Source organism: Ambystoma mexicanum, chromosome 7q (assembly GCF_040938575.1).
Source record: "Ambystoma mexicanum isolate Mex_15411 chromosome 7q, UKY_AmexF1_1, whole genome shotgun sequence".
Taxonomy (NCBI): domain Eukaryota; kingdom Metazoa; phylum Chordata; class Amphibia; order Caudata; family Ambystomatidae; genus Ambystoma; species Ambystoma mexicanum.
The window spans coordinates 850347671-850372576 of NC_090941.1; the positions used below are offsets into that span (position 1 = coordinate 850347671).

At 45.7% G+C, this 24906-nt stretch overlaps 1 protein-coding gene across 1 annotated transcript in view; it reads right to left on the bottom strand.

The window, feature by feature from the left end:
- The window catches only part of MED17 (mediator complex subunit 17), a 263493-nt gene that overhangs the window by 207370 nt on the left and 31217 nt on the right, over nt 1-24906 (bottom strand). Inside the window, exon 2 of the mRNA XM_069639284.1 lies at nt 20273-20439. Within this exon, the coding sequence (XP_069495385.1) occupies nt 20273-20439 (167 nt within the window). The remainder of the gene's footprint in view (nt 1-20272; nt 20440-24906) is intronic.

Here is a 24906-nt window from a genome sequence, read left to right on the forward strand (position 1 = left end):
CTCTACCTCCGGCACAACTGCTGAGGTTGTTCGCTAACCAAACATGTACACAACTGTCATGGTACATGCTCCCAAACCCCTGAAACTGGTGAGCCCATCCCTGACACTGGCATCCTTAAGGGCTTATCAAGCCCCAAAAAGAAACTCCTGGACTCAGTCCTGGCGCCGCTGGCGCCAGGCTCATAATTGGTGTTGACTTCATGGGACTTTATTCTCATCTTAGTGAGGCTGAGCCTTTCAGTACAGGTTGTGGCTGTGGGACTACTTTACCTGAAGAGGCAGGATATGGTTAAGGGACTATTTGCCTGGAACCACTTGCAAGGCTATTTAAACCGCACCCTGCAAACAGAACACGCTTCGCGTTATTCTGCACTCCTGCAGCGTAACGCTCACTGTGTCTGCTCAGCTCTTGAACCTCTTCGGCTACGCCCGCCCAGAGTTTTCTATCCATCGGCACCTGTGAATGGAAAAGAGAAGAACAGGAGTTATTAAAGCGACAAAGGCCTTACCTACGGTCTAACATCTTGGCCTCGCCTTCCGCTTATTCCAGGACCGCCGCATCTGCAGAAGAAGCAGAAAGAAAGGTACCCGCACGGACAGCAACACTCACCTGGGGTTGGCATCTTCCAGGAACTCCATCGAGCGATTCCTCCATCATCCTCTTGGAATATCGCTGTGCCTGCTGAATAGAAAAGACACAGCAGGTTAGTCACGCACAGCAAAGGAAAGCTTTTCAAAAGACATTCAGCGCGCCTCGCAAAGCGCAATACTCACCTGCAAGAAACCTGCTCATCATTGTAAGGAGAGTCAATCCTTCATCCGAAAACCTCTCAACTCCGCGCCTGAAAGAAAAGAACAAAACATAAGTTAAAACTTGGGCGATAAAGACTTTAAGCAGCTATTCCAAGAAGCTATTGGTATAGAGACTTACCTGCTTACTTCGGTTCTTCCAAAATCAGCAACCTCCGTCGGATCAGTGAAGTAACTTGACCTTTGGAAAGACAGTACATACCGCGCCCCTGCCAGAGTGTACAGGTCAGAGAGCCCACTTTTGAAAAACCCAAGGCGAGCCAGAGGAAGAGAAAGAAAATCAGAAGGCGGTAAAGCCAGATCCGGCTCCATTCAGTTGGCTAATATCTTGTTTCGACTTTGCAGGTGAACGCCTCCTGAGGTGAACGAAGGGAAGCGCGGGCTAGCACCCTCGATTAAGCAGCACAACGCCAGTGCAGACATCATCCTTCGGCCACGAGCTACGCCCCCGTGAAGAGCAGGTGAGCGTGACAACAGCCCAGCAGGGCTCAGTGGCCAAGGCCATCCCGTTAGTTGCTCCCAGTTGTTTTGTACACTCCCCGTTTCTCAACCCGCAACATGCACACCCCCATTACCCCTGGTCCGTACCGCAAAGCACAGTCCTCATCCGGGGCAGCATTACACGCCACCATGCCCGCTTCCATTGATCCTCCCACCCAGGTGCACTCTCCCTCTGCACCGCTAACAACAATCATTGTTCATGGCCTCAACTCACAGAGGAAGAGAAAGGGGATCCTACGCTCATTACTCCAACTACCCTATGGTATAGTTTTCATTCAAGCAATGCATCTCCTTCGAATGGGATGAGCCTCGCTTTACACACCCCCACTTCGCTGAGCAACTCTTTGCAACTTATAGCTCCAGTAAAAGGTGGGGTTTTTAATTCTAGTTTCCAGAGAACGCCCCTTTGTTAAACGTGCAGTACGGAGGGACCTCGAGGGCAGTTTCCTCTTTCTCCGATTTCAATTTTTTATTTGTTTTCTATTACACGCATCATGAAATTCAACAAAATTGGCTGAAAACATTGAGAACAGTCTCGACATTATGATCATCCAAACTAATAAGTACAAAATTACAATCCTATTCATTAAGTATCAATGAGAACAAATGACAACGAAAGAAAAAGAGAAGTGGTACATGAAGAATAAGCGCACAACAGAGAATACAGTCTATCGAGACACATTAGCCATAAACATCAAGAAAGCACACCCAAACATCTAAAAACTTACCAGCAACTCCAGACTGTTTGTAGATTGCCCTCTCATAGGTGGATACTGTTAACAACTCCTCCACCCAATCGTCAATGCAGAAGGAAGCAGACGATTTCCAGAACCTTAAAATAATTTTTTTGTCAACCATACAAGCCCGGGAGGAACCACATTTTCTACTTAATTGTATGCCATCTAGCAAAGATACATCTCCAAGCACCAAAAGTGAAGCATTCATTCTGAGAGTGCAACTCAAGACCAAGCAAGTCTTTCACAGACCCCTTCCCAGATCGTTTTAGTTTTTTGACAGAACCAAATCAAATGACCCAGAGTGCCCCCTTGCCCAATTGCACTTCCAGCACAGTTCGCTCTCCAAAAGATGTCTCTTGAAAATGCGTTTGAATCCAATAGGTTCTGAAGAGGAGTTTAGTTTGTGATGCTCTTAGGCCTCAGTCTATGCTTACCAATCGCACATTACCACAGCACCTTAGCCAGCAGCCCTGATCAATCTCTTCGCCCAGCTCTTCAGCCCAGATATCGGCAACCTCTGGATCTCCTTTGTGACAGGATTTCAAAATTCCATACATAGTGGCAGCTGGGTGTACTGCACGTTTGCCAGTCTCCAACGCTGACCATGTTGCACTCTGATTTGCTAACTGCAAAGGGTCTATTTATGCGGTGATTATGCCCCTCAATTTCCTATTCTCAGCGTAAGTGCACTCACTCATATCAAAATTATAGCATAGTTGTGCAAATGGGATCCATTATTCACCCTCAACTAGATCCTTTATGTATTTTATTCCTCTTAGAAACCAAGCGAGCCAGAAAATTACTTTCCCTTTTGAGGTCAATGTCAGATTAAGCCAGATAGATGCATCCGGGAACAGATATGAATCGGTTCCTACACAGTTGGATATACTGCAACAGCATTCTCACATAAATGCAGTAAGTGAGTTTTGCCCTCTGGAAGGTTTCGTCACTCACTGTCGTCAGTGAGGCCTTGGGAGCCAATTGTGATGTATTACTCTCTGTCACCATTTCATCCGTTTGATTTTCTTCTGTGCCGATAGTCTTGCACAGATGACTAACCATAAATGCAAGATGGTAGTCAAAGAAGTTAGGCAGATTCATACTGCCTTATTTTAGAGGAAGCTGCATTTTCCATAAAGCTAGCCTCTGCAGTTTGCCATCCCATATGAATTTTTGCATGACCTTGTCGATCTCTTTGAAAATGTTTCGGGGCACCTTAGTGGGAAGCATCGAAAGGAGATAGTTTGCATGAGGTGCCACGTAGATAGTCTCAAAAGTCCCCATCCGTCCAAATCGGATTTAAGTTTGGGCAGTATTTTATCGAAGTTAATCTTTGGAAATGTCACCACCTCCTAACCAATGCAGATACCCAAATATTTAATTCTTTCCCAACACCAGGTTAATTGGATTGGACTGCAGGTGTGTTGCATGCACATGTGATTGATTGGAAGAATCTCCGATTGTTCCCAATTGACCTTATAAACTGAATTGCTGGATGTCGTGCATCAGAGACGGGATGCCAAGATAAGGAGCGCGTCAGACCACTAGTAAGTCATCCACATAGAGCCAAATTTTGTTCTTACGGTCTTCCTCTCCAATTGCGCGGATATTGCCGTCAGATCGTAGCAGCACCGCCAATGGTTACATCGTCAATATGAATAATAGCGGGGAGAGTGGGCATCCTTGTCTGGTACCCCGCATTTCCTTTTTCTCAAGGGCATCCTGGGTAGGAACCTGGTCACTCTCGCTTCCATATATGCCCGAAACGAGCCGGAAGACTCCTTCGAGACACTTAGCCTAACACTTTCTGAATTCACATAAGGCCACCTAATCGTGGGCGGAGACTTCAACACTACACCAAACCCAGCCATGGACAAATCCTTGCCCCCAACCCAGCTAGACTTTTGCATTGCCCTAGCCCTTCTTCACCTATTACACAACCTAAATATTGTGTACTCCTGGCAGGTCCTCCACCCAGGGACTGCGATTTCTCTTTCTTTTCCCACGTCCACAGGGTTCACACCCGCCTCGACCTGCTCCTTGTCTCACCGGCACTGATCCCGCTTCCTGAGTAGACATCGGAATCCAGAGCCTGACCGACCATTCCCTGACCAACCATTCCCGGTGACAGTGGACCTCCTGGTTCATAGATGCTCACCCATCCCAAAACCCTGTACGCAACTGAAGTATACTCTCCTTTGAGATCCCACTATCTGGACAGAAGTTAGCTCTTTGATAGAACAATACTTCACAACCAATATCACTCCGGTGGTATTCTGTAAGACTATGTCGAATACATTCAAGGCGGTCCTGAGAGGGGAGTTTATCACCCGGTGCGCAGTCTTTGTCGGCGCTATGGAATCCATCAGGCACCACTTAGAAGATGAAGTCAGGGATCTGGAGAAAATTCATAAATAAACTAACTCTGCGAAAGCTTTAAGAAACTGACGAACAGGACGGGCAAAGCTGTAAGCCCATCAAGCAGACCGCACCACCCATGCAATCTCTGCCACTAGGCAGATATATTACACTCAAGGAAACAAAGCCAACAGAATACTAGCTGCCATGCTGAAAGGTCTCAGAACTAGAAACAGAATTGCTACGCTTGCGAACGCATAAGGTAGGCAACATTACAGCAAAGCAGAGAAATGTAAAATAGCACACCAATTCTTCTACCAACTTATGGCTGACCCTACACTAGGGAGGATGCCACGGAGCACACCTACATCGGGAGAGCAGCACTCCCCTCCATATCTGAACCAGACAGAGCAGCGGCTTGACATGCCAATCTCTAAAGAGGAAATCGAGGAGGTCCTCATCTGTCTCTCACCCAACAAATCCCCTGACCCAGACAGCTTCAGTCTGATTTAAAAAAACATTTAAGAGCCAGCTTTACCGCCTTGACCCATCTTTTCAACTCTTTTCTGACCTTCAACACGGTCTCACTAACAATGGCAGAGTGCCTCACGATGTTGCTCCTTAAACCAGGCAAGCCAGACTCTAGTTGTGACTCTTACCAGCCTATAGCTCTATTGAACAATGCTAAAATCTTCGGGAAGATACTCGCTACTAGACTCTCGCAGATCCTCCCCTCCCTCATACACCCCGATCAGTCAAGGTTCTTGGCCAATAGATCTATGCATAGATCCCGGCCCCAAGTCCCTCTACCGCCAGCGTCACACACCTGCACTGCCCACCTGGCAACCCCCCGCACTCGGGGACTGTTCTCTATCCCTTCAGTCCCCCCACCAGACCTCGATAGCCGCACTTACCCTTGCACTTGCCGCTTGCTGGCTATTATTGTTATTATCTATTCCCATGTACTGCACTTCCCTTTCCTCCCTTCCCACGCACTTGCGCAATCTGAATGACACCTGGCCTAGTAGCATCGTTGTTTGTCCCCTTGTTCCCCTCCCTTGCCTCGTCGCGCCTTGAAACACTTGTGTATAGGTGCGTTATAAATGCCATATCATGCATGACAACATCCGGAGAGCACTAAACATAATCGAGCTGGGCAAACTAAGTAAACAAAATTCTCATTAGTCGCCCTGGATGTGAACAGGGCGTTCGACCGGCTGGACTGAAACTTCTCTGAGAAATCTCTGCTGGCCTATGGTTTGGGTCTAACTTCAGATCCTGGATTGCAGCCTCCCTAGCCGCACCGTTCACTAGAAAAGGAATGAACGAACACACAGCCAATATACTTGAAAAGAGGCACCCACCAGGGCTCCCCCCCCCCCCATCCCCTCTTCGGTCTGCTCTGGCGATGGAGCCCTAGGCCCGCAACATCAGAGGAAATGCACATATCCTGTATAATCGCAGCTGTCCCCTCTCTCCAGACAATAGCCCTATACACAGTGCAAGGGGTCTGAAAGGTGAGGCAGACAACTTTGTGAAGGTTTTTCAAAAGATGCCATTATATTAAATCAAAAGGTTGGATAAACACCTGCCTATCCCTATTCTGCCAAGGATTTCCCTGCCCAACACATACTAAAGGAAACAATTTAACAAAAGGTTTCCGTCCCTCACACTTATACCTACACCAACTTTAGGATAACTGTCTTCATATAATCTGGGTGACTTCCCCTTCCCACAGAAACTAGCAGTATTTTTTCCAACAGTTCCAAAATGATAAGGAAATCCGGTCTCATAACAAAAATTCCACTTCAGTTCTCTTTTTGTTCCAACTTGATAAGATAAAGTTCCAGGATATTTCTTCACCAGTTCTCAAAACCACTGGTTGACAATATTAAACACACTGCAGCATTTCACACAGCACTTGCTTCAGTGATTTGTCAGGATGATTCTGCATGAATCAAACAAACAAAAAAACAAATACAAATAAAACACTTTTGTGGTTCTTTAACAACTTCTTCAAAATGTTTAGCAACACCATAGTACTTCAATGGCTTCCACCTGGTCCAGTCACCTGGCAGGCCTATTAAAAAAGTTTGCTGCTATGGTGTACTCTCCTGCCAGAACACAATAGACTACTAACTGCAAGGACGTCTGTGGTAAGGGTTAACTTCAAACAGATTAGCAATTACTTTTGCTCCACAATATCAAGTTTAAGAATGTCTTCAGGAAAAACAAGAAGCACACTGGTGCTATTTTTACACACTTGTGATTGCCACACAATATGCAGGTTATGATCCACTCTTGAATACCTTCTATCAGAAGGGCAACCCTCCTGCCACTCGTTTTTCCCCTTCCGCACTAACCAAATGCTGATAATGATTCTGTCTCACTTTCACACTTCTTTAGCTTTGGCAATGTGGGTGCAAGTCATTTCCTAGGACTACCTTTACATATGGGCAATTGCCTTTACAAACAATGACATTCTAATTTGCTTTTGGCTTAGGCAATACTAGTTCTTTATAAATTGCCTTGGTATGTTTCTCTTTTGATTTTGGCAATAGTGGTTTAGATTTTCTTCTTGGGTTATTGCCCTCTCTCGTTAGCTTTCAATATGACCCACACTCTCACAATCACACCTTTCTGGTCTGATAGTTTCTTGTTCGGCCATCTGCTCCTTTTTAAAAATCAGCAAGGCTTGTATTAGCATGCTTTACATTAGTTCAGTATGGAAGAACCTTACTCTTCTTCAACTTTACTTCGCTTATATTATTTCTGAGGTTAAGGCCCCTGGATGTGGCCAGCAGGCGAATACAGAGTGCTCCTGGGTCACAATCTAACTAGGACATTACCGGGTCTGGCGTGCACATCTGTTCGCCTCGGTGCCTCTAGGTCCTCTGCTTCTGTTTTACCGTGTAGCCCAGCAACCTCTCCATTGCGGCTTCCCGCGACCCCCATCCATCGAAAGCAGAGCACTCCTGGCTCCTACAGCTCTCTGGTGCCTGCCACCACAGCGCGTGTTTGACAATGGGGTAACAGTTAAATGGTGCACTTTCCACTGCACGACCTCTGCAGCTGCAATCCTCAGGCAGAGAGCCGTCACTCCCAACACTTCCCACTGCGCAAACTCTGCAGTCAAAGTCTCAAGCATAAGAGACCCACTCAGGGTCGGCGTCTGTTTTACACACCACAATGGTCCCGGCGTATCGGTTCTCATCCAACTTCTGCTCTTCTCAATGGCCTGTACCTGAGGGGGGCCTTTTATGCCACACAGTCACCCTCAGGTGGAGGTCATTATCCCTAATAGTCTGCAACTTGCAATATTGTGCCTCTGCACTCCTCTTCTTCGTCCCGGTACTTTGGGAATTATGTGATTTCGAGTTTACAATATACAACTCTGCTTCCTTAATGAAATTAATAACACAGAGTTCACTTCTTTCCTTATACATATTACCTAAAGGAGTATTACAAGGATTTAATGAAGTATTTGGCTTGACAGAAGAATGGAGGTTTTCAGGGTGTAAATTGGTAACATTATTAATTTTTTTCCCCCCTGGGGATTCATAGGAGCCTTCATATCTACGAATATCAGTGACTTTAAAAAGGGGTTTTCTTGCTCCCAAAACATGATTGGTTAGGATTGTCTTCACCCACATTCCGACTGTTTGAGAAAAATAAAAGCCCTCTTTGACAGCAAGCCATTACATATTCTGGTATTAATGATCTTTCCTTCTTTAAGAAAGTCAAATACCCCATTTCACTCCACAAAGTTCTCCTATTCCCCTGGGGCCCTTCTCCTCCCAGGTAATCCTGCCTGCTAATACTGCCCCAAGGGTCAGGATCAAGAAGCGTCTGCCTTTCCCTGGCCACCTGGGAGGAGACTTTAGATAGGGTTTTTGTGAGGACACCGCAGGATTCATCACAGCGGACTACATACTCCTATTCCTACACTGAAATCGCTCCCCGCCGTATTGCAGACTTCAGATCTTTGGCCCGGAATTAAGAGTAAGGGTGCAGAAATAGATGGGGACACAAAGGTAACATGCTTGTTGGCGCACACATTTATTTAGCAGAAATTAAGGATGAACCCAACCTGTACCTAAAACAGAGAGGATGCCCTGCCTCAACCAAAACTAAGGATTAGCGTCAAAATGTTTGTCAAAAACAAATAGTCCACTGTCCCATGTCCGAATCCTATTTCTGTCCATTACACTTCAAAAGAAATCTATAAAGTAGGCTACACCCCGACTACAACAGGATGACTCCCTCCTTCGGGAGGTTTTTAAGGCAGTTCATAAATAATGGGGAAAATCCTTCTAGACCCCCCCCCCCCCCCAACGGTGTCAGTAGGCTTTGCTGTATTGTTCCGCACAGATGGGAAGGCAGTCTCTCGCTTGCCCAGACCTTCCGGAGATTTGCTTAAAGTTCCAAAACAGGATTGGGACGGTGTCTCACTTGCCCAAGCTTTTCTCAGGCTCTTTCAGCAGCATCAATACTGTCCAACATTCTGCTAAAGGCTATATCTTCCTTCCTCTGTTCTTCTCATAAATTGTACACAAAAGACACTATTGGCTATAGGTGCTGCAAGACAGTCATGGTATCAAGAGATGACACATACAACAAAGTGCTAGTGCAAAATGAATAGAATCTTTATTAAAAAGGTCAGATTGGGTGTAATGCCTAACCTGCCCTATAACTATGGCATGGTTCGAAATTGAGTGGAGCTCGGAGCCATTTAGCTCCTGCTTCTAGCCTAGAAGAGCCTGGTAAGCTTCCCACCAACAGCTACCAGGAGCTACCTTTGGCTCCCCAGGCCAATGGATGCTGATCAAAAGGAACCCATGTGAATTTAACTTTGCACATTGGGGCAATCTATAACTAAACACTAGCACACTTCGATATGGCATTTAAAGCACAAGGGGCCATAAATAATTGACAACGTAATAGGATTTCATTTTATGTGGAAGTTCATTTCGCAGAACGCTATGTACTAGCTTCTGGTACCTCCGTCGTAGGTCCTGGTCACTGGTTAATGCTGGATACCCAGGAGCTGCTTTTAGCTCCTGCTCATCAAATCTCAATTTCGATCCCTGCAATGGCTGGGATTTCCCTACCTAATGAAACTAAGGAAGGTCCATGTCTGTAAGCCCAAATCAAAAGTCTGTGTGAAAACATACGCTTGTCCTCAACTCTAATACAAAAATGTAGTGTATGGTTATTCTAACTCAATAATGTTCAACAAAGTCTGGCGAAGTCTCTAGCTCCCTTGCCCAAGTTCAGGATACAGTTCCAACAATTATAGACTTCAGGAATTGGGTTCATCTTTCCCAAGTTTCAAGCGCACTTGGTTTCAATTTACAAAGTGTAGAAGACGCTTAGGGCTCTCTTGCCCATGCTTAAAGTACTTGTTCACAAAACAATGTCCCAAAGGAGCTCAGGGGTCCCTTCCCCAAGCTTCAAGTACTGATTCACAAAACCTGCTCCTTACGAAAGATGGAACCCGAAATTCATTCAGTTTTGATTAAATTACTTTTGTTCTTTGACATTTTTTCGCTCTTCATTTTGTTTCTCATACATTATCTACACTGTGTATCAATGATTGTCTGTTTTTCATTACAGTGGTGTGCAGGGGACGCAAGGGTTCATAAGTTTAGGACTTTCATCTGCTTCTCATAACTTGTGCCAAAGGATCTCTTTCATTTTTGTGTGTGTGTGTGTGTGTGTGTGTTGTGGTTTGCAAGTGAAACCTTTCACAAAATATAACATAAAAGAAATGTACAAAGTCATTCATTCCGTTCATTTCATTAACCATTATTAAAACATAATGCTCATTTCACACATTTCCTAAAATCCATTGTGTAATAAAAACATTTTTAATTTCCCACTGAAATTTGTTCACCTAGATGCCGAAATACATTCATGATAAATCTATACAGAGCTAAAAGCAAAGTTACATTATGTTCCACATATACAAAAGGTCCAAAATGCAGGCATCTTGGGGGAGAAGATTTCGGGGCAATAAAGTGACAAGTGCTCCAGTGTTTCCAATTCGCCCTTGTTTTTACAGAGCCGACATGAACGTTCTGGATACAGGAGCGACAGACTGGGACCTTTGCGATCTAGAGTCAGAAGTTGACTCATTTTAAACATATACATATATATATCTAGCCTTACAGCAAGAAACAGTCAAACATATCTAGGCCACTCATCTCTTCACCTTATAAGGCCATCATATTCTGTGTATAATTTGTAAGTACCAACTAATTTGATGGTTCTTAACCAATCAAATAACTTTATTTTTGTGCCAAGAGGATTATATACTTATTATTTAGGGTCAGTGTCAATTTGCTGTAAACTATTGCACATTCTAGTACTCAATGTATTAAGAGAAGATACAGAATGGGCCAAGCAGAATGCACCTAAATACGTATGCAGGGAATTGGTGGGTAAGAGATCCTTTTCAAATAGGTATGGAGTCGTTTCCACAAAATGTTGGACTCTAGGGAGATTAGGCCACTCATGACCCACTGCTAACAAATTTTGCATGTATTACTCCTTTGTCTGCGGCAAGATTGCAGTCTATGGTTGGATGCAGACACTCTTATTTACTGATGCGCACCCTGATTCACTACAGCAGGTACTAGAGGGAGGCAAAATTTGGAAAAAAGTGTCTGAAGCAAAATGTTCGATGTGTTGTTATTCCTTTGAAATGTATTACTACTGTATACAGGTCGAAAGTTTTTTTTTTACTTTTTATTTTTGTCACGCCACTCCAAGTTTACTTAGGTTCATTCATGAGAAGAGAGCACAATCAATCAATCTTTCTTGGACGTATTCTCAAATCTGCTGAAGCCACTGAGTGACTGAAACATGCTGCACAAAAAACGAACATCACTTGGAAAAGCTCCAGCTGATGCAAAGTGAAAATCAATATCAAGAGCTTCTGAAGCACAACAACAAACAGCAGCACGACTTGCCGCCGACCAAAGGACAAGAGCAACTTTCTACAGGGCAAATGAGCTGCCAGAGCAAACTGAATCAAGACTTGCGGACATGAGGACAAGAGTAACATCTTCCAGGGAACATGAGACACCACTCGATCAGGACATGGGCAACGCCGGGTACCCCAGCTAGTTTATTATAGATGGCATACTCGGAAATGAGGTTTAACTTTATTTTGTATTTATTTTTTATTGTTCATATGTTAGGTGCTTGTACAATTAGCAAAAACGGTTTCAAAGCGCCCACAGGGCAACAGGGTATGGACAGGGGAAGGTAAACAATGATTTACAACAATGATAAATAATTGAATTAATAGTACAAACAAATAAGGAGAATAAAAGAGAGGGGAAGACAAACCTACTATGCCTTGTGAGTGTTCAGAACGTGCAAGTGCAGAGGGGAGGGGGGTAGAGGATAGGTGCTGTGGTGCTCATGGAGAAGTGCTCAGGATGAAGTGCTAAGAGGAGAGAACGTAAGAGCAGCCACCCGTGAGGGTGAGCACATGTACGGGGGGGGGGGCTGTCAGGGCCCAGAGGAAACATAAGGGCCCTGCACATCTGTCCTGCTACTGTATGATCAGCAAGGAAGAGAGGAGGAGAAGGAAGAGGTAAACAGAATTTGGTAAATCAATTCCATGTACCTTCAGAGGAAGTCATACAAACCACCAATGCCTACCAAAGAGCCATGCATTCCAGGGAACAACCACCCACGTTGAAGGAACTCTGGGTCCCAAAATTCATGAGCCGGGCTACAGATGGTAATTACACTGGAAGGAGGACTGGATCGAACACCAACTGAGATTGGAAGAAATAGCAAACCCATGAGTTCAAAAGACCAGAAATGCCAAAAGCCAGTACCCCAAACAGACAGAGAAATCTGCTGCTTTTCCTGTAGGAAACTCGGACATCTCACCAGATATCAATAGAGATAGGACTCCTGCCTGAATCCCAGGAAGTAGGCTCTTGTGACGTTCGCCCAGTGCCTGAAATGGTCAGCCTAGCCGCTTATTCTCCTCATCTATAGGTGACCTTGTATCCAGAGAAGAACAGGAATAGGGAGCACTCTCTCAGATCATCTCTGTGATATGGGCTTATATCCCCAAACTAATCTCATCATAGAGATGTGGGATATATACACCAAAGTGCCAGTTATAGTTATACCGGTATGGCCAGAATAAGTACTAATTGGAACCTACGTCGTCCCAAATGTCAATAATTTGTTACAATCCTGTGGAGGTTAAAAGAAAGATATAAAGAGAAAATGAGGACTTGGAATCAGGGATGGAGGTATGTAACATGGGCAGGGACATGACCTGATCAAATGGGTTAGGGGGTGGGGTCCGGGATGGCGAAAGACCACTCCCAACCCGGGATAGGTGGCCTACCAGGGAACATGCCAGAGACGGTCCTACCCCAGAGACAGAGTGGGAGTTTTTGGGAGGGCCCCAGTCCCTGCACCCCCCGCTATCCCCAAGTGTGCTTGACATACCTATCGCCTTGGTAGAGTGGTCTATAGGACCATGCCTTGCTATACATAGCAGAGGTTCTCTGCTTTCTTTCAGAACCACCAGCTCTAAGATGCAACTCATCTCCAGCCGGGAGCTCAACGAACAGAAGCACCATACAGCGTACACAAGTCTCACTTCTTTGATGACCGGCAGATTACCAGCAATGGCACAGACTTCCGAGAACTATAGGAAAGTAATGAAAGTGGCCAGTAGACACGGCCACGGAAACCCCAAAAATGCTCACAGAGAAAAGGGGCTCTTAAAGGATGTGGGCACTGGGACCAAGTCCCTAAGGAAAAGGAATTAACAGATTGGCCAAATAAGGATGAAGGGTGTTCAGGTGAGGTCAGAATGGGGGGGTGGCAGAAGAAACCAGGAAGAGAACAGAAGATGGAGCATGAGAGAGTGTGGAGTGGCTTGTGAGTGTGAAGATTAGAACAGGTAATAGAGAGCAAGATGAATATAGGGGAGAGGGGAAGCAAAACAGAGATTGGTGCAGAGAGCAAGAGAAGGAGTGGAAGTGAGGGTCAGAGACGAAACTGGTGAAGGGAGTAGTAAAAGGGATTAGTAGGAGGGAGTTCTGGGAGCGAGAGAAGAAAAAGGAGGAGAGAGAAAACTTGGAGGGTCAAAGGGAGAAAGGGATGGAGCAGAGAATGGTGAAGAAGACCGGAGGGAGAGGTACATGAGGGTGAGAGACAGAATGAGTGGAGAGAGAGGAGGAAGGTAGGACAGGAGAGACAGAAAGGAGTAGGTGGGAGTGGAAGTGAGGAAAGGATGGAATATGAAGAAAAGTGGGAGAGTGTGAAAATAAGTAAATGGGTGGGGCTAGGCTGAAGTGGAAATGGTGGATGGGGCAGGCCTGTACTTGGGATAGGCAGGAATGGGTAAGGCAGGCAATGGCTAAGTAGACATTTATTACGGTTTGCGTGTGTGGGTAGGCGCCTTTAGGGAAGGTGGGAGTATTAGGCAAGCTTAAGGTTCATGGGTAGGTAGGAATGGGGTAGTGTGCATGTGGCGACAGGCATGGGAAAGCTTGAATGTGTATGCAAAAGTAGGAAGGGTGGCTTGATGGGCAAACTGCAGGATTTCTTTTTTAAAATCAGGCGGCATCCAGCTTGGAAGAATTTTCCATCAACTCCAAATCAGGCGTGCACATTGTTTTTTGACAAAGTTCTTTTTATTAACATTTGTGACGAATCCCAGGGTATTGTCACTACTTCTTGGGGGAGGACCCTTTGCATGAGGCCAGGAAGGTGAGGCCACTAACGGATAGTCCCCCTGGGGGTGGTACTCGGCGATGGATCTCACTGGGGTTGGGGAGAATACTTCATGGGACCAGTGATTATGTCCTTGGGAGAGTTCAGCATTCACTTAACTCTTTGGTTCCCCCACTCTCCTTATTCCCCCCCCCCACTCAGGCCCCTCAAACCTCCGTATGTTATAGTACAGTAGAAAGTCTCATTAACAATACTGGGACGAGGAGACTTATCCAAACTTAGAAGAAGAGGGAACAAAGAGGCAAAAGCCCAATGCAGAACCAACACATGCGGTACAGTTGTCAAGAGGCAACCCCAATCATAAAAAGGAAAGAAGGGCTCAATGGTCTGTCAAACCAGCCGTGGAGGAGCAACGATACGCTTGTTCCGTGGCAGGGGACTCGAAGGCTGGAAGCCAGGAGGCAGAGAGGCGTGACCATCTGAGGTCCCAGAAAGGTGGACATGGGCGGCGGCAGAAATAAATGGTTCCAGACCCGCAGAGGCAAACTGAGAAGTAAGACGCAAGCAGCTGGAGACGCGAGGGACAGACTGGAGCTGCAGAGCCGCGAGGAACAGAATGCAGAGCATGGCAGCAACAGAGAAGCTCTGTTCCTCCTCCCAAAGAGACAGGAAACTGCCCTGAGACTTCCCAAAGGTAGGAGAAGGTTTGGACCGGTTGTTGGGGCACTGAGGGAGATGAATACACTGAAAAGCCTAGTGAATATATCCTGCAGAGCACAAGGAGATAAGAGGAATCACTCAATTTGATACAAACTGTGTAAAACATGTAAATCCATGCCGAACAGCACAAGGGGATAAAAGAGGAATTGTACAACTTGATACAAACTTTGTAAACCAGACAAACACATCCTAAAGAGCATAAGAGGAAACAGAAGAATCATATACAATGACACGCACGTTGAGATTAAAACCTATCTAGGATAGTACCTGGCAAGGGAGCATACCAGGTCTGTCTAAGTGGACACTACCTAAAGCAAGAACAGTGATACGTAAAACCAGTGGGCTAGAGCCCTGAAGCAGACAGGGAGACTGCCCCCCCCTAACCCACCACTCCCGAGGAGACCTAAAAAGATAAAAAATTAAACCAGTGAAAGAGCAAACATCTTTGGAGCTCACAATCTATGCAATCAAGTCTGATCCAGGTTAGTGAACCTGGCATGATACACCATTGGGAAAGCCTACTGTCAGGCCTGACAGTTTAGTGAACTATGCCTGATAAAAGACTGGAAAGGTTAATTTACGTTTTACAAACCGAGGAAGAGGATTCCTCCAGAAGGTTTGGAGAACTGTGTTCTGGTTACAAGTGGAAGCAAAGACAAGGAAGAGGTTGCTCCCAGAAGATTGAAGAACTGTGTTTTCTTTATGTTGGTCTGAACATTCAAACAGTGAACAGTAAACTACATATTCTTTTTACAAGAACTGTGCCTTGGAGTCTACATCCAGAATGAAAGGGGCCACATTCTGGATTAAGGAGACATCCAGTTTTCTTTAGTTAGATTGACAGTGTAAGGGACAGAAATAGGTTTAGACACAGGACGGTGGACACTTTAAGGAAATCCGGATTGGGTCCTTAGTATTTTTGCTGAGATAGGGCAACCCCTCACAGGAAATGGGATAGGATAGGCTTTTCTTTTTCCTTCATTATTGTAAATAAAAGTCTGTGCCAACCATTATGCCCCCTCTGTGTCAGACTCGTACCTCTGCACCCTTACACCTTGGACACACCAGTTCAACAGTATTGATTCCCTAGAGCCTCCCTTGTGTTTTGGGACAAGAAACACACAGGGTTGCACATAAGGTCCATTAATGAAATATTAATAATCAAACCAATTTAAAATATGATCAAATTATAAATGTTCATCATTCGCAATGAAATCTCAATGTCAATCGTTACTACAATGAAGAGGTTGGATTGCTAATCAAAATATTTTTATTTAGACATCTTGACTTATCAAGCTTGGAAAACAAATGTACGCCTTGTAATCTGAAATTCACTCAGGAACTATTCTAATCCACTGTCTACTTGGTACACACTGCTGCATGCTCCCTATATGTATGGCATGTTCCCCCCCCCCACGCTTATCCAGAAGCAGCGGCTGCCCACTGCCAGAGACACCAGCCCACATATGGGTTCATAAGGACATATCCTCATAAGTAGATAAGCTGCAGTGCACCCCTACCGATATGTTGCCCAAAGTGTGCACTATGAAGAGACTTCCATGCCCAAACCAGATTGTCAGTTTACCACCAGGCCCTCCACTAAATGGTATGGTATCAAAACATTGAAGCCAATTCTTTTGAGTCCCACAACAACTAGTTTTTTAAATGCATTTCACCAAAATGTAGATGGGGTGTTTGGGTAAGGAAATTAATGATGATGTTAAGATCTAGGGAGGCTGCGTGTGGCGGGGTGGGTATTTCCCTGCATTAAATTGTTGTGAAATTGTTTAAAAGAAAAAGAAATTTCGATTTTATGGGATTCAAATAAAATATTCAACGCAGATTCCACTAAACTCCCTGCACTAACATCTTAAAACTGAGCCACTCGTGCATGGCAATTGAATAATAATTGTTTGTAGTATATTTATAAAGGTGCCACCTGTGGATCGCAGTCACTTCGAGGTGCTAGGCTAACCATCCCGACAGACATCAAGAGAATTCTACACCTCTAAAATCAATCGACTTCACAATCGAGCCAATGCATTCTAGGACCATGAGCACACAGGGCTCCCTTCTGGGTACAAATGCCTCCGGCGCTCTCATCACATGACCCTTAATAACAGACCTACATGCAGAGATCAGGGTATTTCTGGTCTGCATACATCAACATAACAGCAATGCCATCTTGCATTTTCCTTCTTTCCTCACTTACCTGACCCAATCCCCTCTCTTTCAGATACATATCAGAATCAATCCCAATAACATTACAGCACAATATGATGTGGTATGTGATGTATGAATGCAATGCGCCTAGGTGACACCTAGGTATTGACGGATGAATAAGGCCGTCCTGATCTGCAAGAGGGTTGCCACTGTACAGATTGCCACTGTGACGGTGTGCCAGTAGGTAGGAGGGTAGCAGGAGAAGGTCAGTTCCCTTTATTTCCCTTGTGTACCCGTTTCAGCTCGAGACAAGTGATGGTCTAGCTCTTGGAGAAGCACGACATAACAGAGCTACAGAATTCTTCAGCTAGATAAGTTGGTGTGCGAGTGGTGCTCACTTTGTAAGCAATGCAGGAAGTTTTAAAGAGTATTCTAGTTGGGATGGAAAGTCGGTGCAGCTCCCATGGGACAAACTTAGTTGAATTTCTTGTATACTGTTACGAGTTGTGCCGCTGTCTGTTTGGTGGCACTAAGTGGGTCAGGTGTGTCCCGGGAATGCTGGTGACAAGGGAGTCCCCCCCCCCCAATCGATGTGGAAGATTAGGAGGGCCTGGACTGTAATTCTGACATCCTATGCTGCATATGTGGGTGAGTAGAAGAAATTCCATCTTTGTGGGCTTGAGCTTCAGGTTTGTGCTCGTCATCCAGGCTTGGATGGAGACAAGAATATTCTAGAGGTTCGAGAGGTCCTCGGTACAACAGAGACAGTTGTAAGTGCCCTTGGAGTACCAGAAAGCACTTACCTGGGGCATGGAGGCTCTACCAGCGATGGTGCCCGTCGCAGCGGGATGCGTGGAGTGCAGGGTCCCCCGGGACATCAGCATTACGCCGCCATCTTGGACTCACCAAGTATGTTTGGAGAGCCTCAGTTACGGCTACGCACATGCACCCTGCACAGCTACCCAGCATTGCTAGGCAACAAATTGGTAACAGCCTCGCCTTCGGCCAACGCCCATGAAATCCTGGAAGAGACTACGTTCAGTTTGTCTCACGTTCCCTGTTTGCGCTCCTTGCAGTTTCTCTGCCTCTCCATCTGCTGCTCTAAGGAGTTACTGTGGAACCTTTACTGCCGTTTTTTCATGGTTTCTCCCTGGCTCGCCTAATTAGTCTCTGGTCCTTGCTTCCCTCCTGGATTTGTGACCTTGTTCCCTTCTTGTTCCTCTTCTGCCTTACCTATGCTCCCTTGCCTGCAGTATATTTGGACCCTACTACTTTCCCGGAACACCCGTTTACTACCTACATTGCCCCAGCTCAGTGCCTCACACTGTCCAGGGACAATCATGAGGCACCTTCCAGTGGCCGATGGGGATTTGCTGCGTCCTTTTCCCCAGTGGGACCACATGCTCGCCTGAAGGAATTGGGTGGCTTCTGTGCGACCACCAGGTCACCAACTGAGGACATTTGTCGACACTGTGACTTTATCTCCACACAAGATCAGGAAGCCAGGTTTGCAGCGCTCAGAAGTCTTGGACACGTGTCTGTTTATTGGTGGAGTCAGATGAGGGGGTCATTCAGAAGTGATTCCAATGGCCCCATGTATAGATTAAGATCACTGGGGAGAGAAATAATCCTTGAATGACTGCAGATGACCGGGTGACAGTCTCACCCAACCTTGTCCATCAGGATGGATTGGGGACTGTTCGAAATGGAAGATACTAACCAAACCAGTCGAGAACTGTGCGCAAGAAAACCTGTTCCGTTTGTGAATAGGCTGGTCAGTGTGAGGTGGGCAACCATTTTGAACGCGACAAGTCAAGGAGGGCCAGAAGGCATGTCCATTTGTCCAGGAGTTGAAGCGCATCAGTGATTCCATTACCTTGATGGCAGCCATTTCAGAGCTACATTTTAGTCTGAACCTAGATTGGTAATCACAGAGCAGGTAGTGTTGATTGACAAATGCCATCCCAATGATTTTTCCAATGAATGGGAGGATAGTGATCAGTCAGTAGTCTGCGGGGTTTTTGAGTCCTGTTTTTAGGGTGCTTGGGAAGATTCCCTGCGCAAGTGAAGCATTTACTATTAAAAGGAGGGGGTGAGGACAACCCCCTCCCCTTTTCATTTGCGCAAGCATTACTGCAGGGAGGGCATCATCCTTGTAGAAGGTTGACTTAAGTGAAGCATGGGTGCCAGCAAGATCCTTCAAGGTGAGGTAAGTGAAGGCAGTCCACGTTTGTTATGCGCTGTGGGATCAAGGGCAGGGACAACAATATTGATCTGTTGTCGTAGTTATCTAGCTTGTTAATGAAATACATGTTAACAGTCTTGCATTTTTCTGTAGGCCCCGGGATTAACAAGTCGGGCAGCTGATTTGAGCAGTGTGTTTTGCTTCAATGACGAGAGCTTTAATCATGCTGGTGTCTGCCAAGATAATTAATGAGTAATACGTGGTTTTCGCTTTCATGAGAAACCGGCACATACTGTGCACCACCTTGAGGGTGAGGAGGTCTTCATTCTTCTGCATTTTAGATACTCTGCATTTTATGGCATTTTCAGTGTCTGGTGCACTTATAACAAGCATTACTTATGTAGTAATATTCTTTCTGGTGCATATTTCAGTTTAGAAACACATCCCTGGCATATTACGCCGTGGACAGATGCTTTAGCCCAGATGCAACGTAGTTTCAAGGGGGAATGTGCATCAAACAGTGCCGTTACAGTTTGGTTAAAAGTTGATCAGAGTATCAATGTTGGGGGTGGTAGGGTTTGTTAGCGTTTCTAGTTTGTATTCAGGTACGTCCAAGAGGAAGTTCCTAAAGGAGTGAATCAGGGATACTGTAGGCTCAACTAGTCCCTTGTGAGACAGAAGGGCAAGTGTAAGGAGGATAGGGATGTTAGCATTAATTCTCCAGGCAAGTAGGATAGAATAAGACATTGCATCAGGGGAAATGGTGAGAAGACAAAGGACTATAAACAATACAGGAAAATCTATAACTTATAGGAAAATACCTCACTTCTAGGGTACTTTGTCCTTTCCGTTATCTTACAATGCAGTAACACACAAAACAGAACCAGGCCAAAGCTCCTTATGAGCTGGTTACTTGGTATACTCTTAATGTTCTGTTTTGTGTGTTACTGAAAAGACAAAGGATACATTGTATGGATGGCACCCTAACTGCAGTTCATGCTGGCTCTGTACCGCAATTGCAATGAAAGAACTGAAATACTTTAGGTGAGTGGGTTACGTGTGGATTAGCATTTACCTGTTTTGGGGGCAGACCATCCTGTGAGACAGGGTCCAGTGTCATGTATCTTTTGTCCTTGACAATGGTGAGGACGTCATAGAGAACACACATCTCCGTCAGGGCACCTCTCACGTTGTTCCTCACTGAATCCCAGGGCCACAGTGAGGGCTGAAACTTCACTAAACCTTGAAAATAATGGTGGTAGGTATAAGCACCAAATGCAATAGTGAACATATACAGTCAGTATAACTTGGCTTTCAACAAAACAATCATGCTACCCTCTTCAATATGCAAGGACAACAAACATATTTATATAAAAGGCATAATAAAGCTGTAAGACACTAAATAGGTCATCTCCACATAAACTTGGTAGGAGTTTAATTGTGCCTCTGTTAAAGACTAAGAGAAAATTGAACTCCTACCAAGTTTGTTGTGGAACTTTGTTAGGGACTGAGGGATGGTGTTACCATTGCTAGATGAAATTAAACAAACAGGATGGCCCAGGAAATCCCAGTGATATGACCATTTTCATTGCTCTTCTCCTGTGGCCAGCCATCTGAGTACCCGCCCACCTTGTTGCAGCCGATCCACCGCATTTGGTGAACAGATTTTCTGCTGCATTTTTCAAAATGAAATCCCTCCTGCGGCACGCTAAAAGAGACCCGCTACCCCCCCACACTCTACAAGTCTCCCAACCAGCTAAGATTGAGTCAAAATTGGGGGCCTTGAATATTTGGGACCCATTGCGCTGCTGGGACTAATGGGTGCCACTTATGCTCCTCGATTATGCGTGTGCAGTGACCTGGCCATGTGTCTCAACATTTAGGGCTCACTGGTCTAGGCGCAGTTGTCAGACCTAACGGTCCACCCATTACAGGTCACGCAACCCAGATCTCTGACTCTCGGCTTTGATGTGAAGATTTAATATATTCTGGCTTTTCCTTATCAGCCTCTTGGCTCTGCCATCAATTGTCGCACATCCTTTCCAGTCTATGGCCTTGTCACACTGTGTTCATTCACAAAAGTAGTTTACAGGTGCTTTGCTCACACCTACCTTCTTATGACTCTCTGCCACACTTGTGCTCTTTTCTGCATTTCTTTCTCCCCTGGGAATTTGGGTTATTTACTTTATTTGCTTAACCCATGACGGTTTCTATTTCATTTAACACTTAGAAAGCTTAATTTCAAGGTTTCATTCAATTTAGTATTCAATAAGCATTCATGCTGTTAAACTGTAAGGTTCCATTCAGTGTGGTATTCATTATGCATTGGTTTCGCTAATATTTAAAGTTCCATTCAATTCCATATTCAAAAAGCATTATTTCGCTTAATTTTAAAGTTCCATTTAATTCGGTATTCAATAAGCATTATTTTCGTTGGATTTAAAAGTACCATTAATTTCAGTATTCAATACACATTCGCAGGAGTGCTCCAGTGTATGTGCGTCCTCTCTGACACTCACCGGCTTGTGGCGTTGCCTGCCGGTGGTTTCCTCTGCTTCTCCTTCACCGCTGAAGCCGGGAAACTCAGCTGCTGGAGCTCCGCTCGCCTACCGTGGGTCTCTCTCTCTGCACGCCGGCGAGTGGAATGCTTTGTTCTGGACACAGACGGCGTCCTTGTTTCTTGGTGCTCTTGCAGCTCCTGCTTCCAATCCTCTATAGCAGAGACTCCCAGACCTGCAACACTTGCACAGCCCCTAGCCAGTGGGCTGTGTAGGTCTTTTGGCCAGTTTGCTGGTGTCCTGGCTCCTCGTTCGGTCCCATCACTGCAGCCTCCTCTGAAGCACGGTCCCCTGCAGGTCTCTCCCACACAGGCCTCCGTTCTGCTCCATTGCTTTCTTGTTATACACCTGCAACCCCTTCAAAGGCTGCAGGTGTCGATCTCCGAGACTTGCCTGACCCTCATGGCTCCCTGCAGGCATCTTCCTTGTGCCAGTACTAGAGTGGTGAAAGGGGTTAGTGTTCATTGCTCTTAGTTGCTTCTTCTTCGTCCCAGTACCGTCAAGTGTCATAAGTGTGGAAAGGAGGGGAATAGCGCTAGAATAACCTATAAAGGTCAGGCATGGTATTGGTTGATTCTCAACAGGATAAGGGGGGATACCATGTCGCTCCTAAGGGTACCCCACTCCTAGGTCCCAAGGACCGTTCACCCAGGTGATCCTCCCTCGCTTTCCCACCCCCAGGGCCGGCATCCAAGAGCAAAGGCCTTTCTCTGGGCACCTGAGAAGAGGATCCAGGGGTCTTGGGAAATAAAATACCCTCCGGTTTCTCAAAGAACAGAGGTGCCCTGAATACTTCTAATGGATGCGAGGATGAGTTTGTAAAGGGCTTAAGAGTGTGCAAATGCCCTGCTCTTGGATATGTCACCAGGTCCGATAAAGGCTACGTTGAATTACCAGCCCAAAGTAAGCCCAGGTAAACCTGGGGAAGGCAACCAATCCCAGCCTGTCCAAAACGCAGAACCTAGGTGTAAACACTTAAAAATAGTCCAACAAGTGGGAGGGAACAGAGCTGTACACAAAGCAGAGACCCCAATCAGTCAGTGTGGATTGTTGGAAGAGGTTGTGGCAGGCAGTTGCAGGGCGATACAAGGAGCATTAAAGGAGGTGCTTGAGGGGAAAAGTGGCAGGAGGAAGGGCTAATCTCAGAAGGTGAGGAGGAGGAAGAGATAACACCAGTGGGTGAATGTGGCACAGAGAAGGTTGTGGTATAATCTGGAAGTGAAGGCGGTAGAGAAACACTGACATTCTTTGGATATGGTTTTGACTGTGATTGTGTCAAGTCTGACCCAAAGACGGTGAAACGGATTAAGTTTGTGCAATGCCCACAAACAGTATCTGAACTGTGCAACTTTCTAGGCATGGTCAATTAGTTTGGGAAATTCATCCTAAAGCTCGCCACGTGGAAAGTCACCAAGGCAAGCAAGAAGTAAGAATGGATGGAGTGCCATCAACAAGCCTTCCAAGATACCAAATATGTCTTAGTGTGACAGGCCTATTGCGTACGTTGAGATAAGAAAATATGCAGAATTGCTGGTTGACACCAGCACCTGTGGGCTAGGGGCAGTACTTCCTGTCTCACATTGTCACAAGAACACACCAACTCTCACAGACAGTTCAAGGGTTTTTTATTTTGAATTCAAAGTGCTCTCTAAGGGCCATCCCTTGCACTCTTATCAACAGACGGGCGTTCCCTCCCTAACCCAGGCATCTCTCAACTATTGAACGATCGATCGTTAAGGATCAGTTAGCATGTCCACACTTAGATAGAACTGTGAATACTAGCAGATAGAACTGGGAACATTAGCCTGCGTCGCATCTAGATGGAATTGTGAATGTTAGCATGTCCACGCCTAGATAGAACTGGGAACATTAGCCTGCGTCGCATCTAGATGGAATTGTGAATGTTAGCATGTCCACACTTAGATAGAACTGTGAATACTAGCATGTCCACACTTAGATAGAATTGTGAACATTAGCCTGCGTCGCACCTAGATGGAATTGTGAATGTTAGCACGTCATTGGCAGATGCACTGGCCACTAGAGTCTAAATGGAGGATAAGGGGAGCTATCAGAGAGCATGTTAGAGGCGGGGACTAGAGGAGTATGGAACCTGTATGCCAGTCAGACCCAGATCAGGACAGAGCCGCAACAGGGGAGACTATGCAAGCCGAGTGCTTCAATCCAGGATAGAGGCGCAAACTAACCAACCCTACTAACAATTTCCCTTTCTGCATACACCTCTCAAACTCCAAACCAAACGCAACCAAAACCTACAGCACAACAAACCGCACAAACTTCACTACATTGCAACAACAAAACAAAAACACACATAGCCTTGCACAACAGTACACGACGACTACCGGCCACAAACACCCCAGGCCCAGCCAACGGACCCACCGGGCTGAGGCCGCCAACAGCACATCACTGCTCTCTGGCACTTTTCCTGCTTCCTCCCACTAACTCAACCTCCCCTCCTCTTTCAGAGCCGCCAGAGCGCCAAGGGACCCCTACGGCGGTGATAGTGCACGGTACAAATGTCCTTTAACATTAACATCAGTAGCCATCACAATCTAGACTTTGTCTTCTCTAAGTGTGGGTGTCTCAAGGTAGAACCTCTTACATACCTATGGCTCCCTCAGGGAACAATCTAGGTGTACCCTACTCTAAGGTCAACAAAGATGGAATAGCATGGGGGTTTCTGCCTTTCAGACACTCAGGCCCCACTTCTTTCCATGCTCTGCTATTCTCTCCCTACAACTTTCCTCCTCCTGCTCACAAATGTGCTTACTGGGTTAAAGAAAATGTGTGGTCGTACAAAACATGTACTATACTAGCAGATAGCTTTGCCAATACCCTTTATACACTTTTTACGACTAGCAGCTCTCTGAAATAGGTACTTACTTAGGACTGACTCATTCTGTGGCACCATGCCTACGTACCTAGCAAGAAAGGACTCAGAGTGATCGGGCCATTTATATAGCATGCAATATATTTTATTGCTTTTTATTGTGTTTTCTCTCACTTTACTAAGTACAGTTACTGTTTATCCATTGCTTAACGGTTTACTGTGGTGTGTGGGAGTGTGGGGGTGTGTGGGTGTGTGGGGGTGCGTTTTCTTTTGAAGGCATCATGAAGCAAGATTCTTAACGAA